Source organism: Dromiciops gliroides, chromosome 5 (assembly GCF_019393635.1).
Source record: "Dromiciops gliroides isolate mDroGli1 chromosome 5, mDroGli1.pri, whole genome shotgun sequence".
Taxonomy (NCBI): Eukaryota; Metazoa; Chordata; class Mammalia; order Microbiotheria; family Microbiotheriidae; genus Dromiciops; species Dromiciops gliroides.
The window spans coordinates 32330943-32350334 of NC_057865.1; the positions used below are offsets into that span (position 1 = coordinate 32330943).

Consider the following 19392-nt stretch of genomic DNA (forward strand, 5'->3'; position numbering starts at 1 on the left):
AGCATCTGTTTATACTGTAATAATATAAAAATTACTTACCAGTAACAGAATAAAGAGTAATTTGCAAAAGCTAATCATATTTGTGCACTTGTCTGCAAAAAAGTAAATTGTTAATACAGACCCAAGTGGGGTAACACTTGCTGGTTTAAACAGTTTGCAGCAACATTAACACTCATCTATTACAAAAGGACTGTATTTAAGACCATTACCCAAATGGTGAATGATGATGTCAATGAGTACAGGTATATCCAAGTTATATTATTGTATTTCAAAATCTTTGGAATTCCAAAGTGGTCAGCAGTCATGAGAGATACCAGACAGGCAGGTACTTAGCTATAATTTCCTGAGATTCTCTTAATTTCTAAGCTAAAAGAATAACACTACTAATAACATTTGTATGGCCTTCCCCAGAGGGTTATTGTGAGGATATAGAATGCTTTTTTAAAAATACATAGATCCTGTGGAGTTACCTATGCCCATAGGGGAGAAATAACTTGCCCAGGGTCACACAGCAAGTGAATGCCTGATATGGGGGTTAAACCCAAGGCTTCGTAACTATAAGCTCAATACTCAAGACTTCCTGAAAGTGATTGTGGGACCAGTAAGTTATGTAATACATATTGAGAACATAAATCTCAACATGTATGCTTTTAGTGTAATTATTAATACTATTAATGGCATTAAAAAATCTTCCTCCAATGACTCCTTGCATCATGGAGACCCTGAGCTCTCCAAGGCTTTATCAAAATAAAAGTTCTCTCAAGTCTTCCATCTTTTGCTTGAAGACATTGAGTCATGGCATACTCACTACTCAAGGAAGTAATATATTCCACTTTTTAGGCCACTCTAATTGGAAAGACTTCAAGCATGATCCCAGGGACAGGCTTGTATGCACATGGTAACATTTAGCATTCTTAAGGTAATCCTTGTACAGCACAATTTGTAAGATGCCTATTTTAGTATGACAAACAAATCATCAATAAAATACTTTTTCTTTTTTGAGGGAGAAGGAAGAATGAGATTTTAAATACTTAGCTATTTTAGTAGCTTTTTAATTCTCAAGTTTCAGTTGGCTGGGGATCCGCTGGTTGTGCTCATGGTTAAGTGCCTTTACAAGTTTATAGGAAATTCTTTGGAATTGAGTTAATGTCACTCATTTGCTGTTGACACCTCCTAAAGTTTCAAGACTATTCTTCCTACAACATCAACAAATCGTAACTCATTCCCTATACTTGTTTACCAATTCAGGATTATATTGAAAGAGAAAATATTGCAAAAAAAATAAGTAAGTGAAATGGGCAGGTAATAGCAATACACAAACATTTCTATAGCACTTCACTAAATAGCAAGCAATGTGCTAAGCGCTTTACAATGATCTCATGTAATCCTCATAACAACTCTGGGGGGTAGATGCTATTATTATTCCCACTTCAGAGATGAAGAAACTGAGGCAAGCAGAGCTTAAGCAATTTGCCTAGGGTCACACAGCTAGTAAAAATCTGGGGTCAGATTTGAACTTCTATCTTCGTGACTCCAAGCTAAGTACTTTGTCCATTGTTCCACCTACTGGCCCCAATACATGGAGCAGTGGAAAGAGCCCTGAACCTAAAACCAAAAAGGTCTGGGTTTCAGTCAGTGAATCAGTCAAGAAACATTTATTAAACACCTGCTATATTCCAGAAACTGTGCTAAATTCTGGGAATACAAAGAAAGAGGGGGGGAAAAGTCCTCGTTCTCAAGGAGTTCACTTTCCAATGGGGAAGACTACATGGAAACACTTATTTGCAAACAAATTACATACAGAATAAATTAGAGATAATCAGCAGTGTCCTATTTACTAACTATAACATTTTCCAAATTGCTTCAACTCTCTGAGGTCCAATTTTTGCACCTTCCTATACAATAATTCTCCTAATAACCAAAACCTTTCATGAGCATCCGAAGAATAAATACATGTGAAAGTACTTTGAGCTGATGTGATCCCCCATTTTTCTCGATAATTTAATAGTCTGATAAGCGGTCTTTGCATCATGATGAATACTTTGCCAAACAATCCAGATCCCAGTTCCTTTACAACGTGGCTGCTGATGGGCTTCCCCAAGTTCATCGAGGTTAGTCTATCTTGAAACCTGGGCTTGAGATAGCATTTTTTCTGCCATCATATTCTTCAAGAAATGAGGGCCAACTCCCCATAATGAAGTGCTAGAGAATAGTAAGTAGATCACGTATTATTAGTAGTAATGATAATGTTAAAGGATTTGCCATTTATGGAACAGAAGAGATCATTGCAAAGTGTGTTATATTCATTTTGGGTTGAACCAGACTTGGGATTCTAGTATCATATGGCATAGCCATTTGAGAGCTGCCCCTCTAAAGGCTATTGTACCTCCTTCACAACTTAAATAGTCTTAGAGACTTGCCTGTTATTTTATTTATATAGCTGCATCCTAGATGAGGAAACTCTCCTTGCAGTTACTCATATGATGGATTCCATTCTCACATTTTTATTGTTCGACAAATGAACTTTTGGGGGAGAAAGTTTTGGGGTAATTATTATTCAAATATTAATTCTATCTAGTAAATAATTAATAGATTGAGGTCTTGACCCTTCTGGAAGCAAAAGGTTAACCCCAAGCCTCAAATTCAATGCTTAAAATGTCTTTGGAAAAGAGGGTGTACCTGAAAGTAGAAATCAACTCTGATTGGTTAACGATTAATTAGGGGACGGACATATTAATAAGGAGGTGGGCAAAGAATCTTCAGCTCTTCTATGCTGAGAACATTACCCAATCATTGCACTCAGCGACCTCCTGAAATCTGGACAAAAGAATTCATCTCTACACAGATCACTCTGGTTAGTTTTCCCCTTCAGAAACCTAAATTCTAATGGAAGGTCCCAAGGATAGGGCATATTTCATAAGGGCAAGAACTCGCTGGGATTGGATTCTATTTGTAAAGTCTTCTAGTTGGGTGGGGTCTCACCAAAGATTTGAAAAGCATGTACCCTGAGATTTAGGGAAATCTCATCTATCAGCAAGGTCGTTCAGAGACTGGTTGAATAACCTACAGTGGCTGGTTTCTGAACAAGGAAATAGGAAGGGAAAACCTTAATCTTAATTTAATAATTGGTTATTAATATGAGGGAAATAATAATTTCTCACTCTTCCCCATGCCTAGAATTCTCTTCTACCTTATTTCTGCCTCAGCTGCCCTGGATTCTTCCTCATGCCAGATAAGACCCCATTTTCATCCAGAAGCATCTCCCAGTCATCCTTAGTCTGAGGTTTTTTTTCCCCCTGTCTATTGATTTTCATTAATGTATAATATATGTATATATATATATATACATATATATATATACAGATATATATTCTGAACATATCCATTTGCATATTATTCCCAACATTAACTGTGAGCTTCCAGAGAGCAGGCATCTCCAAATACTTAGAGATGCTTGTTGATTGGCTAACTCTTTCTCAACGCAGATTGGCATTTCTCTGTAAATTATAATCTTAGAGCCGAAATTCTTAGCCTATGGACTCCCAAAAGGTCCATGGATAGATTTCAGTGTGTTTGTTAATTTTTTTCTAAATATATTTTAATAACTATACTTTAATACAATTGTTTTCCTTTGCAATCCTATGTATTTTACTTTACCCATTTAAAAATATTATTATGAGAAGAGATTCATAGACTCCTCCCAAATGAAAATAGGCTCAGAATCTCTAAGACTTACAAATCACTTAGAACACTGAAAGGCTAAATGACTTCCCAGTGTCATGGGGGGGGGGGGTGTTGTTCAACCAAAAGCTGTCACCCAGAAGTTACTTAAAGCCTTTTACTGAAAGAACATCACCACATTTCAAGGTAATTCATCCCACTTTTAGATACTGCTAAGCATAAAAAAGTATTTTTTCTTAAATCAAACCAAAATAAACCTCTTTTTCTACTTTCATCCATTGCCCCTAGTTCTACTTGGAGGGACAAGTAGAACATGTCTAATATTCTCCACTTGACAATCCTTTACCCAACTGATGACAGTTACCATGTTCCAATGAGTATTCTCTTTTCTCAGCTTAGCCTTTCCCAGTTCCTTCAACTGATCCTTATATGCCATGATCCTGAGCTTCTTTACCATAATGCTTACCTTTCTCTGGGTAATTTCTAGCTTGTTGTTGTTTATTTGATAGAAATTAATTGGATTAAGATGATTTTTTTCCTCTTATGACCTCATGGCACCTTTATAAACTATTTTAGACAATTTAAAATATGCTATGTTCCCAACCAACCTTGGACATCCCTTGATCAGAGGATTAAATATCCATTTCTTTCCATTAAATTAATAATTTATTTACTAGCACAAGGTTATTTATTAATTTTGTCTTCTATTTATTATCTGAGTAACAGGCTCTTAAATATGACATATACTAGCACTTCATGGCCAATAAACAACACTATGAGAGGAATGTCGATTTTTAAAAATCTTTATTAAATATGAGAAATTCACATCATTCTAGGTTGATCAATTAGTTCAAGGGAACCTAGACATGAAGATTTCTTTCTAGCACTGTCTCTCTCTCTTTCTCTGTCTCTCTCTTATACACACACACACACACACACACACACACACACACACACCTGATGCATGAAGTTCAATTCATTTTTCTGGTGTACTAAGTCCAGTAGGACAATAGTTCACAAATTCAAGAACATTGAGTCTCTCCCCCTCATATCATTGTCTTTCTTGTCTGGGGGCAAATTTTTCATCCTATATCACAGTATTCTCACTGTGTGCTCAAGGAACGTCAGCAAAATTTCACGGTGCTAAGCACTGGCAAGGCAGCTGGTAGGAACGTAAATCATTATTTATAGCCTGTGTGGAAGCTCAATAACAGTGGTATTTTTTTTAAACTGCACTTCTCTGGGGCAGATTTATTAACAGAATAATCAGTCTACTCATGAATTGAAGGCCAGACAGGGGAAAACATCAAAAGGAAGTTCTCTGAAAGTTTGTACAGAAATGGTAGGTCTTGATTTCCTTTCACAATGGAAGGTGATTTTTTTTCTGCCAAATATTGGGAGATAAATTTTTCAATAAATATGGAATAGAAGAAATCATCTAATGTTATATAAAGCCTCCTTTTCTCCTCGTTTTGATGAAAAACACTTATTTGAGAAGTTTGCTTTTATAGTAAAAGCAGTTAGGTGTAGTCCATTCAGTTCAGGGTGTAGTTCAGGGTGTAGTCCATTTTGGACCTGGAGTCAGAAAGACTTGCATTCAAATCCAGACTCAGACATTGTCTGATTCTTGGCAAGTCACTCAAACTCTCTGCCTAAATTTCCTTAATGGTGAGATGCAGATGGTAGTAGGATGTAACTCCCATGGTTGGTGAAAAAAAATTGAGATGATATTTGTAAAGTACTTTGTAAACCTTATAGCACTATATAAATGCTTATTATTAATAAACATTATTCATATCAATAATAGCATTACTACTATAATATAACATTGTATGCTAGGTATAATAGTAATGATGATGATGACAATAATAATGTGCTATATTATAAATATTGATATTTTCTTTCAAATAAACATGCCAAAGGTCAGGTCATCTAGATCTAATATTTCCCTCATATCTAATCGTAAATTCAATAAAATGGGTAGAATATCAGATGCCCCAAACCTCAAATGGCACTGATTCCATTGATTTGTATTTCCCAGCCAGTACAGCAGAGCTCCATTCATCTGTCTTTTTCCCTTCTTTGTGACTCTTTTCCACATCTTCCCAAATTAAGGTTATTCATCAAAATGAAGAGAAAATATTTCATACCATTAGCTCATTGATTCTTTTCCATATCTATAGCAATGCTGATTGTCTTCCTCACTTTCTCCTGACATTTCAAGGAAATCCCCTAAAGGTCTCAAGAGGTCTATGTGCCACCTAGCTGCCCTGACCTCAGACATTTGACACTTATTAGCTGTGTGACCCTGGGCAAGTCACTTAACCCTCCTTGTCCCACAAAAGAAAGAAAGAAAGAAAGAAAGAAAGAAAGAAAGAAAGAAAGAAAGAAAGAAAGAAGGAAGGAAGGAAAGAAAAAGAAAGAAAAAAAGTGTCTTAGGGCAAATTTGAACTCAGATCCTCCTGAATCCAGGGCCTGTGCTTTATCTACTGCCCCACCTAGCTGCCCCCATAGCATTCACTTTTGTAAGATTTTGAGTTACAAATTTTTGTCCCATTCTCCCTTCCCTCCCTTCCCCCCTCCCAAAGCCAGAAAACAATCCAATATAGGTTATACATTACAATCATGTTAAACATTTCCAAATCAGTAATATTGTAAAAGAACAATCAGAACAAAGGGGAAAAAAACCAAGAAAGAAGAAATATTTAGTCCAAGTCCTTTTTTTTAAAGAATTATATAATGTTCTAATTTGTGTCAATGACATTTTGGTTAATATTTCACATAAGTTCTAATGTTTTTGTTTTCATTTGGTTATACTAATTTGTACTTATTCATAAGTGGAAGTGCTAAGTTTCTGGAATATACCTGTATTTTGTTAATGACTAGGAAAGATATAAATCTACCTTTCCTCATCAATTTCTGGATAAAATGTTTCCTTCATAGATTCATAGACTGTCAGAATTTAAAGGAACATCTATTCTTACCTATACTTGAGCTGTAAACTTCACAACATCCTTGACAAGTAGTCTTCCATACTTTGCTTAAAGACTTCCAGTAATGACATCCTCAATACAAAATGAAACAACATATTCAACTATGGAACCACTTAAATCATTGTGAAATGTTCTCTTATATCAAGGTCTGGCTCTCTCTAACTTCCAGATATTGATACTAATATGCCATGTGTTCAAGAAAAACAAAAATCTAATTTAAAACAGTATAATTTTTCTTCCACTTGACAGCCCTGAAGTCGTCCCTTCCCTGGACTAAGCATCCCACATTCCTTTCATGGATTCTTTCATAACACTATGCATCAAGTATGTCTGTTGGTCAATTCAAAACCTTTTGTCAGGTTTTATGTAAAATTTTGTTGATACAAAGTATGGGCAAAAATAGCTTCTGCCCACAAAGAGATAAAATGTAAATAACCAGATTATTTATACAGACAATGTGGGAGGTAATCTTTAGAGAGGAAGGCACAAAAGGAAACTCCCTAACCACCATCATCTTTGTTTCCACTTGTTAGTTTCCTAGAATATGGATTTCAGAACTGAACACACTATTCCAACTGTTAGCTGATGAGGAATGAGTTGAACATAGAAGAAAATTACTCATTTCAGCCAATCTGACAATGCAATCTAGATTCACGTTAGTTTATAAGGCCACAGAATCATGTTGTTTACTTCTATTGGGCTTCCAATTTGTTTGTTGTTCTGAATGGCTACCCCACATCCATATGCTACTAGTTGGAAAATTATTTAATTGTGCCTGGATCTTTGAGAATTATATATTATAAATATGACCTGAAGCATTAATTTATTGTCTGTGCTATACTTATGGCCTGAGAGAATTAAATGTTTCATAAAACCTATTCCTTACATTTGGGGCTGGTAGAGTCCTTCAATATTTATGAACTGGCATTTTTAAAATAACAAATTCTAAAATATACAGTTATCACCAGAATAATTCATTTTTTCCTCTGCTAAAAGGAAATACTATTTATTTATTAAAATTTGAAAAAATAAACCTCCATCCTATTGCTTTGACAAATTTGACCTAAAGAGAGTTCTTTTCTGTAAATAGAACCATTGGCTTTTGATGATAAGCTTCATCACAGAACCAAAACAATGGTTTGTGTTTGTGCCAGATGCTTTATGGACCATCAAAAAAGAAATCACTGAAGTACTTTTGACAGAGAAGAAGAACATCCATGAAATGACAGGTTGAAACTGAGCTCAACGTACATTCTGATTCCATAGGTAAATTCAGATTCCATTACATACACTAATGTAAATGAAAGACAGTAACATTTCTCACCTGAGGAAAGCAATCTTAAAGGAGTTTTTAATTTATGAGAACATTACTATGGAAACAATATTTGGATTTTCCCCTCAATTCAATTCAACAGGCATTCAGTAAGCATCTATTATTTGCTAACCAAAGGATTAGTAGTAAGGACACAATGACAGAAATGTAATACTCCCTGTTCTTAAGGAGTTTACATTTTATTGCATAATAGGGGCAGTGAGGGGTTTTAGAGGGGAAGTACTAATAGCCCCATTTCATGGAGGAGGAAATCAAGGACATGAGAGCATAAATGTGTTGCATGTAATCACACAAGCTGTTAAACCCACCACCTACATCACCATCATCAATACTTTACTACTACTACTACTACTACTGGTGAGAACCAAATAGAGTGAACAATGAGACTTCAAGCATTCTATCTCTTGTATGTAGTAATAGAATATAAGATAATTGAGAACAGGCATTGTTTCATTTTTATTCTTCTAATCTCTATCCACCAATAAGCCAACAGACCTAGTTAGTGTATGATAAATGCTTGTTCAATAGAATCTCTGGAATTTCAAACAACTTTGCTTCTTCTACTGACCAAACTTCCCCAAACCCATTGAACCAACTCTTAACCATTTTCTTCCTTTTGTCAGGTTAGCTCTCAATCACACTCTTCCAAACCAACTTTCCATTTAAAAAAAAAAATGTATTTATAACCCAACGGGAGTTCCCCACTCAGTTACTCAATGAGACAGTTGTTTGGAATGCACTCAAACACCCCTGGTTTCCTTGGCAACAAGGACCAGGTGAAAACTCTCCAATTATCTTGTCTCACCCACTCAAGTTCCATCACTTTATCAGGGCACAGAAGACACCTCAGAGAATTTAATGTTTCATGACTGGGCACTCGGGAATGTACAGTTGATCAGAGATGTTTTGGCCAGGTGAGTACCCATGCTTGCTCCTATACAAGCAGGGCAATGCTGAGAAGGGAAGAGTCTTGATATTTTGCCAAGTCAAATTTGGAATTATGTGTTTTACAAGAAACATTCAGATTCTCTTCTTACTTGGCAGAAACCTTGGGCTGCATCCTTTTTAACCTTGTAACATTTATGTTTGTTTAAAGTCTCTCTTTTTTCATTATCGGTTCTTTTTTTTTTTTTTAATTTAGTGAGGCAATTGGGGTTAAGTGACTTGCCCAGGGTCACACAGCTAGTAAGTGTCAAGTGTCTGAGGCTGGATTTGAACTCAGGTCCTCCTGACTCCAGGGCCGGCGCTCTATCCACTGCGTCATCTAGCTGCCCCCCCCATTATCGGTTCTTAATAAAGGCTTATTAGTTGATGGGAGGTGGATTTTTGCCTCGAGTCCATTCATTTAATGTTCTGAGCCAAACAAAGACATATTCAAAATGAATCACCCATCATTGGTCTTGGAAAGATCACTCTTAATTGAATGTTCTTTGCCATGAGGAATAGTTGAAATTAGTGAGAGTTTCCAGTTTTCATCACTCTTGGGTCATCTAATTACATGCTGGCTTCCCAAGTTGAAACAGGTTATTAAGTTGGCTGTATGGGTTGTGTTATTGCAGGATGCAAAATGTGAAAAGGGTAATTAACTTATCCGATTGCTGGCTCTTTCCCCTTGCTCAACACACGTCCATGGGTTTAAAATGTTAAAGCTTTTCCCAGTGGAGGCAAGTTACTTATAACTGTGACGCTCTAAGTGTTTGAATTTCTTTTACTGACTGGGGTGGGGTGAGAACAAAAGGGAAAAAAAAGATATTGCTTTGTTTCTGAGAATGGAACTTCAAATTTACTTGTCTGCCAGATAAGATTACTTTTATAAGGTTTAAAGAGGTATCCAATTTTGAATAAAAAGAACAAAAGCCTGTATGCCTAGAAACCAGTATCATACAGCTGCAGTTAATGAATTAGATGCCCTTCAGCTCTGGTGAAGATGAAATATTAGTTATTTTCTTTTGCACCGTTCTCTCACCACTACCCCAGTTCATTACATATCATTCACAAGCAGTGGAATACCATAGCAGATTAACAGAATAATTGGTCTGTTAAGGTAAATCTTTAATTAAAAAAATAAGGTGATGAGAAGCATCGAAATATAAATCATGTAATAATGAATAATTATCAAAGACTTTCTCCATATAAATGGAATTTCATATAACCCCCCCACATCCCTGTAAATGGGTTCAAAACCATGTTTATGAAATATTTTAATTGTTCCTAAGGGAAAATGGTATATTTCTTAGGGTTACAGTTGTAAGTTGCTTAGGACCACAAAAATTATATTTCAACTTTAGTTTTGCAGTAATTTGTGCAACCAAAAACCTGGATACTTCAGTTACATAAAAGCATTTATGAATGAAGATGCTTTAATGTGTTAGGTGCATAGGAAATAAAGCCTATGTGTTTTTTTTAATAAAACATAGTAGTTGGGGCAGCTAGGTGGCGCAGTGGATAGAGCACCAGACCTGGAGTCAGGAGTACCTGAGTTCAAATTCGGCCTCAGACACTTAACACTTACTAGCTATGTGACCCTGGGCAAGCAATTGCCTCACTTAAAAAAAAAATACATAGTAGTAGAAAAAATAGAAACATGACAGATGTCCTGTATCTGCTATAAGCTTTCAGAAAAATGAGGTGAAAGGAAGAATATGCTTTTTTTTAAATATTTTGTCATAATTTTCAGTATTCCTTAGAGCATAATGTGTAGCAAGTGTGTTTTGAAAGCTACTTTAGTTTTCCTAAATACAGTATCATGTTTCATCAGTTTCATTTCCTCCCCAGAACCTCCCAAAGAATACCAATGAATACCAACTTACACTAAGAGAGGTAATTCTTATGTTTTATGAGATTCTAATTTTTAACTCAGATAATTTGTATGTGACCTATATTATATGATTGGTTTACATAACATTTATTTTATATACAAAAGTCTTATATTTTAACTAATATAAATTGTATTTAGTGAAATTATCCCGCTCAAACTTTTTTCATTGAAGGATAACTTCTAGATATAACCCATTATCTTTTTACCCCCATTTAATTTAGAATTTTATTTTTTTCCCAAATTACATGTAAAAATATTTTTAACATTGATTTTTAAAACTTTGTGTTCCAAATTCTCTTCTTACTTCCCTTCCTCTCTACCCCCCCTTAAGAACATCCGAAAGTTAATATACATTATACATGTGTAGTTATGTAAAACGTTTCTATATTAGTCAGGTTGTGAAAGAAAACAGACCAAAAAAAAAAAAAACCTTAAGAAAAAGGAACTAAAAACAATTATACTTCAATTTGTATTCAGACACCATCAGTTCTTTCTCTGGAAATGGATTGCATTTTTTATAAGTCCTTCAGAGTTGTCTTGGATCATTGTATTGCTAAAAATAGCTAAGTCATTCACAGGTGATCATCTTACAATATTGCTGTTACACTGTATACAGTGGAAATACACCATTTTCAACCACTTTCAATTGCTTGCTCTTTGATTTTTGCCTTACGTACTGTTGTTTTTCATGTGAGTCAACTTGTATAATATCACATGCAACCACTACCTTTTCTATTTGGAATTCACATTAGTATCAAACTAATTGGTTAATGACATCAGAAATGCTGTTAGAATTTAGTAGTTCCATTTTTTTAAAGGTCTGTAAGACATCACATACAGAGTCAAATCAGAATTTTACTGTGATTGTGAAAGTTGTCATAACCCTATTGTAAGTGATATGTTGGCCCCACTGTATAATAGATATAGAAAGGAATGCTTGGCTTGAAAGACAAGTACAAATGAATTGGTTCTGAAAGGATATGCACAATTAATCATCAGTTGAGTTTGAGTTTCAATTTGCCTGAACTAAAATTATTTCCTAAAAATCACAGTTAATATTCAAGATTTAAAAAGTCAGATTATACTATTGACACATTAACTACAGTGAAATTGTAGCAGGCTTTCTTGTATTTCTCAGGGATGAGTGGTGCAGTGCAATGCTGGTCCTTGCCTTTGCAAGCTGCTATTTGTTCTGCTTTATATTTTCGTTTGATATTTCAAGGTCAGTGAAAATGACCTTATCTTATTCACCGATTTATTCTGTCTCTTCAGCTGAAAACATTAAACTCTTCTTTATCTTATTCTTATAATCATGATGTAATTACTGCAGCTGTCTGATTAGATATTAGTTTTTCATAACGGGAAGCCCTGAAATGTTTTCTAATAGAGAAGAGGGTGTATTTTCTGTCTTTATTTCCTTTTGAAAAGTACATACAGACACATAGATACTTTTATATGCACACATACATACCCACATAATTTTATATGCTGGTTCCTAGTTTTCCAGGAGACCTTGACATGAAACCTGGCTAATAAAAGCACAGAAAATGATCACTGGGAAGATGGGTCATGCCACATTCCACTTTGGCTCCTTCCTCTAAAAAAGTGGAGTCTGTTTGTCAGGGAAGATGCTTCCTTTGAGTTATTGAGTTTAGAACCTCACAGCCAGAGTCACACTTGGGCTGAGACCTTCTTTTTTATGGCCGCAGCAGGGTCAGATGTGACTGCAAGATTTAGTCTGTCTTCTTCACCGTGGCTTGTCCAGATGATCCTGAGAGAGGTGAGATGATATTTCTTGATCTCCCCTTCTCCCAAAATTTAACAGTGAGTCTATCAGAATCTTTATCGCATACAATTCTCTGTGAATCACTGAATCATGATCTGTGACTTCCTAATCCAGGTTAACTAGAGAACTAGGACAACTATTTGGGTGATATAAGTAAACTATTAATATAGGGTAGAGCTATAACTAGATATCCCCCACACCCAGGGCAAAACTAGTAGGAATAACTGGGAGAAGGTGCCTACAGGACAGAGGACATTCTGACTGTAGAAGTGATTCAATTATTTGGGGTGGGAGTTGAGTAACACAAGCTTAGGAGGAAAGATTATTGGGTGCCAGTGGTTCTGTGTGCTGGTATGGGTTATGGAGGGTCAAGAGATGAGGTATGGGCAAAGAAGTCACTGTAAAGAAGAAACACCCTGCCCTCATGTTGAAAATCTAGAATAAAACTTCATTTGACCCTGCTGGTGACATCACCGGTATAGAGGTACATCTGCTAATATTCCTGCCCAAACCCTCAGGAGAAATTGCCCCAAATTTTCAGTACCCAGATTAGTAAAGTATGACCTCTAGTAGGTTGTACAAATTTGGGAAATCAGTAAGACAAACAAACAAAAGGCATTTATTAAGTGCTTACCATGTTCCAGGCATCATGCTAAGTGCCGGGAAAACAAAGGTAATTGCCTAGTGTCTGTCCTCAAGGAGCTTCCATTCTAAGGGAGGGAAGATAACAGGCAAATGACTATGTGCATATGAGATATAAATATGTAAACAGAAGGTAATCTCAGAGAGATGAGTGTGGGAAAGTTCTCTTGCAGAAGGTGAGAAAGTCCTTGTAATCAGGCCCAGCAAAAGGCCTTTCCTACATGTATCAGAACAATTACAGCAACAGAAACTCATTGTTCAAAGGTTGGACCCCACATAATGATTATGAAGTGAACAAAAATGTATATAAAAAGACTATTGAGGTGTAAAGGGGAAGGCAACCTGTGTCAGTTGATATAGGGAGTGCTCTTCACTGTGGAAATCAGAGTTCCCTATTATTGAAATCTCCAAGTAAAATATTGGTAGCTCAGAAGTTCACAGTCTGATTATTTGTCTGTGTTAACCAGATTCAGTGAATCATCACTTAGCATTCTCTTTAATATTGCCCATTGATTCTCTACCACATTGATTCCCCAATTGAATCCGTATTGAACTTTTAACTTTCATTGAACACCTTTTTGGGGGGACAGAATTCAGTTGTTTTTATTGTTCCCCAGTTTGGTTTCTGAGTTCACAGCTCAGGAAGATGACTTAGTAACTGGTATCAGTTTGGAAATAATTTTATTTGATCCATTTTACACGACTTACTTCCCTTGAGTTTGTCTTTCTTGTTCACTTATAAGCTTGAAGGCAATTTTTTGAGTGTAAATGGCTAGCTTGTTAAATTTCTTAGAGCTTGATCCATAAATTCATTAGAAACAAATCCATACTTGGTTCTTAAGATGACTTTGAAAGAAAAAAATGTGGCTGTCATTCAGGAGGTAGAGGTTTGAAATTTTAAAAGGTGGTGTAGGGGCCAAATTTTAATTGGGGAGTCTTAGCTAGGTGGTTCACTGCAATACTGGGGCAAGGAAAGAGATCAACAGCCTCCCACAAAAACAGAACAGGGTTTATTAACAAGAACAAACTTAAAAACACAAGCAAGATCAGTAGAATTAAGGGACAGGAAAATAAATGGGGGAAGGGAAATGATACAACCTGAATAACATCACCACCCAGGAATCAGCTGAGAACACATGGCTGCATCCTGTTGCTTTCCAGCTTAAAGCTAGAATGGCAAAATTCCTCCCTTCTCCTTCCCAGCAGACCCCAGGCTGACCACACACAGCCCCAAGCCAATTGGCTGGCAGCCCTGACTGACAGTCACATGACTGTCCTCACTGGGCTTCCAGTCATTATAATTTTGCCAGGCCCACGTAGGCGTCAGCCAGTGGTGATGACATGAGGTGCCAGTGCCATGGCAAGGGCTACAACCAGAGGGTGGAGCACCATGTTGTGGAGGTGTGGTACCTGAGCCGCAGGCCAGTGGTGCACCAGGGTTTTTAAAATCCTAGCCAAAAGATGGGGTCATAAAAACCTCAAATAACAATTTTTTACAATGGTAAAATGCTTAAAATATGATAATACAAACTGGAGGCCTATGAAGGTACTTTCAGTAATTTCTGATTCTTAATGACCCCATTTAGGGTTTTCTTAGTTAATCTATTAGAGTGGTTTGCCACTTTAGAGATAAGGAAACAGGTTTAAGTGACTGCCCAGAATCACACAGTTACTAAGTGTCTAGTGTCTAGATTTGAATTCAGAACTTCCTGACTCCTAGCCTGACATTCCATCCACTATACCTCCCAGCTACCCTGTGAAGGTATTGGTGGATATCATAATGGTCATTTTACATATAAATTCATGCTATGTATTTCTTATTTGTACATGTTATAACATACTAATTTAAATGGGTAAATTAGATTCCAAGCTTAAAAAGGAATTCCCCATATCAATTAAATTACCTGCCAATATCCATCCTCACCCCTTCTTCCCACTCTTAGAATGATAAAAAGTTCACATTTCCCCATTTGGAACAGAGAAAGAATGAATGGTATGGTGATTTAATTGTTAAATATAAAAAGGCAGCTGACAAGACATTATTGTCTACCAAATATTTCATTGAATATGTACAATTGTTCTTAAAAATATCGACTAGTTTAAAAGCAAACTTTCTAAAAATTGACTTTGAGTGACTGTCACGTTGACTATTATAAATGACCAAATTAGCTACAGTAGATATATTGAAGGGAAGCTGCTTTCCAAAGTGATAAATAGAAGTATGTATAGAATGATTTTTACAAATATATGTATATTTTTGTCTAGTGGCAGCTATCTCTAGGACAAGATGGGAGGAGTGAAGAAAAAAATGGGGAAAAAGAAAGTACATGATAACTTCATATATTTAAAAGAAAGAGCAAGTTGTATATAACAGATTTGCAGTTTTATGCACAATCATCTTTTCTATATTCTACTGTGTTATAGAAATGTTTTTTTTTAAGTGCAGAATAAAATAAAATTTACAAAAAACTTGACTAGTGAGATATGGTGGCACATGCTTATAATCCATGCTAGCAGAGAGGACAAGGTGTGTGGGTTGCCTGGCCTTGGGAGTTCTGAGCTCTTGTAGGACTAAAGATAATCAAATGTCTGAACTAATTATAGCATAAATATGGTGATCTCCTAGGAGTCAGGGAGAAGAGCACCAGGCTGGCCGGCCAAAGAAAGGTAAATTGGCCAAGGGTAGAAATGGAGCAGGTCAGAGTATCTGTCTTGATCAGTAGTGGAATCAGGCCTGTGAGTGCCTACTCTATTTTCAGTCTTGTTGGGACAAGGACATCCAATCTCAAAAAAAAAAAAAAAAGGAAAAAGAAAAGAAAAGAAAAACAAAAGATAAAAAAGAAGAACACTAAATGTTTATCACTTGGTGGGAGTGACAAAACAAACATTTTTATATCAAGTGGAAGTATTCTATATCGCATGACCATGCTAATATGACATTGTTTGTTTAACTATAGAATCTCTTAACTTCATGTTTTTGGCTTATAGTATGTCGCAGTGTTATGTGTCCTTGAAAATGTGTAAATGATGCATGACTGTGCTATCTGTTTAAGTTCTTTCTAATAAATAACTTCACTGTCCAGTGTTCTTTCAATAAGGGTACCGGGTAATTGTATTTTAAAACCACATATTTTGGCCAGTCAGAATGATGCACCTTAAATAGTAGATTACTTATTTTAAAATTAATAAATACAATTTTCTAGGAGCTAGATGAGATTGATTTCTCAATGTTTATTAGTCCAGAGATTACTTTAAAAAACTCACTGACTGAAGCTGAATCAGTCTCCTTAACAATATACTTAGTAATTTTCCCCACTCCTAGCTCAGTTCATTCAACATTAAACTCTGTGTAAGACAATGGGGATGCTGATAAATGTTTACTTGTTCATGAAGGCTCAGTGATAAATGAGAATTCAAAGTGGTAGGCACATTGGCTTTTCCCATTATCAATAGGGTTTTGTGGTCTGTTAAATCATCACAGCTCAATTATCTCAATCACTTTGATTCCAAACCTCATATAAGTTGTTGTTGTTGTTGTTTTTTTTCCTCTTGGGCTTCAAGGAAGAAAGGATGGAGTGGAAAAAGAGGAAGTAATGGAGAGAAGTAGACAGATAAAATGTACATTTTAAAAGAGGAATTAAATCTTCAACAAAAAGTGATACTTAGTTTACTTAATGGAACATCATAGACCCCCAGATTTGGAGAGATATTTCTCCACCAGATATTGTTCTGTAGGATCTGAAGATTTAATAATTTTCATATATATTAGCATCTTAAAATTGGAAGGGATGCAAGATGTCCTTTACTGTAACCCATCACTCCAGCCCATGCTCCCAGGCTCTGCATTCTTAATCTTTAAAAGTAAGAGACAAATTGGATGAAAAAGAAAAGGATTTGTATTTTAAAGGCCCTCTTAATATATTTCTCTCAGATATTTATGGAATAAAAGGAAAAGGATATATGTATTGTTGGGAAAGTCTGGAGAAGGGAAAAATCTCTGCAGAAGCACAGGGAAAAGATGTTGCCACTCTGGGTTTTATTTTTTAGACTACATCAGGAGCCCTTGGAAATAGGTCAGAATCTCATAATTTGAAATAATGTCCTTAGCCTTGATTTTTATTGGCTTCCTCCAGGAGGAAGCAGGATGAAATGATCCTTCCTTTTAAAGCCAGAAAGTTGAACAGCTTCCCTCAATGTTAGAATATAGGTGCCATATTTTGTCCTAAACTTTCACACCTGACATGTATCTGTAAATTTCTCCCTTCCCTTGTTATCTATGAGCTCCTACCCATAAACACATTTGGCAACTCCTCTGTTAATAACACATTCAGTGATTGCATTGGGTACATTTTCTGAGCAAATGGGCCAGATGGACAATTCATCAGTCTCCTTGTTTAAATCTTAGGGAGACAAGCAATAAGGTGGAATGGGGGCAATGTTCCAATGTGCCAATGTGATACTCTTTGCATCACCAAAAAAAAAAAAATGTTCAACAATGTGTTAGGACTTGACTGTTTTTAGGTTTCATCCAGTTCCATTCTTTCTGCCCTGGGGTTTTAAGAACCCAACTCTATTCATTTCTAGGCATCATTCTGAAGATCTCTAGTCCCTTGATCATTGTCAGGAATAGCATGGATGGTACCCATTATTGAAAGGTCATCTGTATTTGTACTAATACAGAGAATGCCAGTTTAGAAATGAGCCTGATTGCATGGTTCATTTTGTTCTCCTTTGTAGAGCCAGGCTGCGGCCCACTACAAAGGCACTAAACATGCCAAGAAGCTCAAAGCACTGGAAGCCATGAAAAATAAACAGAAATCTGTACCTGCCAAGGACAGCGCAAAGACTACCTTCACCTCCATCACTACCAATGCCATCAATACCAGCTCTGAAAAAACAGGTTATGAGATAATCTTTGTTGTTGTCATTGTTACCTTTCTGGGGTTTCCGTTTTCACGTCTTCCTCCTTTGTTGGGTTCTGTGCTTGCCATGCCAAGATCACTCTGGAACCATTTTTTTTTTTCTATCCAGTGGTGAATTCCCTACCTCAGTCCTTTTCTTTGCAGTCCCCCTGTGAGGTTCAAACAATTCCCAGGTACAACATGAATTTGACATATTTGAAAGGGATCTTGACTTTTGAGGGATTCAGTGCTTGGAAATAATTTGAATCCAGGTCTTCTGTGATATGGATGAAAAATTAAGCATTCTGTGGGACCCAGGATTTGGTTTGCAGTTTGGGAGCAGTCCCCAATCCTTTACATGACTGATGTACAATTGGATTTCATGATAAACTCTCTCCCATACTTTGCAGACTCATTTTATAAAGGGACCTACAACAAAGGCCTCGTTAGGGACAGCCTTTGTCTCATAAATCCCCTTCACTTCATTGTTTAAAGTAACTATGTTTTGATTCTTAACTTATTTTGGCTGCATAGCCTCTACTCCACACATACAGGTAAGTGTTATTGATGCCAATTACTCTTCTTAACAGAGTCTTTGAGCTGAAGTAATGGGCTTTAAATTGCCACTTGGGACATTTCTTGCAAATAAAAGCCTTATGAGCATCAGGTGAACCCAGTAGGATTTCCCTAAACAGATATTTTAAACATCATGACACCATCTGAAAGTTGAGGGGGAAAGCAAATCTTATGATCTGGGAATTATATTGTCCCGATAATGCCCTCTGGTTGTATATGTGAAGGTTCATCCCAGATGTATTGTAAAAGTATGTACAAATGGAGATGAAATATTAATGAAGCCTCCCATTGTTACTTGAGACAATTCCTTGCCTAGGACAGATTGCCCTTTTGTTTAAGAGAATACTTTCACCAAATTAATATGCTTTTAAAAGGTAAAATATGTTTGTTTTTTATTTTGTTTTGTTTTGTTTTTATGATGCAATTGGGATTAAGTGACTTGCCCAGGGTCACACAGTAGGTGTGAAGTATCTGAGGCCAGATTTGAACTCAGGTCCTCCTGAATCCAGGGCCAATGCTCTATAAAAAGGAAAGAAAAATATGGAGAGACCATTGGAGGAGAAGTTGGGTGGGGGGGAAGCTTTGATTTTAGGAAGAATAAGGTTCAAGATCAGTCTCTGACACATATCAGACATATGACCCTGGACAAGCCACTCAAATGG

The 19392-nt window shown here is 36.2% G+C and overlaps 1 protein-coding gene across 5 annotated transcripts in view; it reads left to right on the forward strand.

Annotated features, from left to right (window-relative positions):
• Positions 1-19392, forward strand: part of ZNF385D (zinc finger protein 385D) — a 1003837-nt gene that overhangs the window by 878864 nt on the left and 105581 nt on the right. For 4 of the 5 annotated variants that reach the window (XM_043968167.1, XM_043968169.1, XM_043968172.1 and 1 more), the window contains 2 exons: positions 10783-10827; positions 17991-18153. In XM_043968167.1, the coding sequence (XP_043824102.1) occupies positions 10783-10827; positions 17991-18153 (208 nt within the window). The remainder of the gene's footprint in view (positions 1-10782; positions 10828-17990; positions 18154-19392) is intronic. The other variant, XM_043968168.1, reaches the window with a different exon arrangement.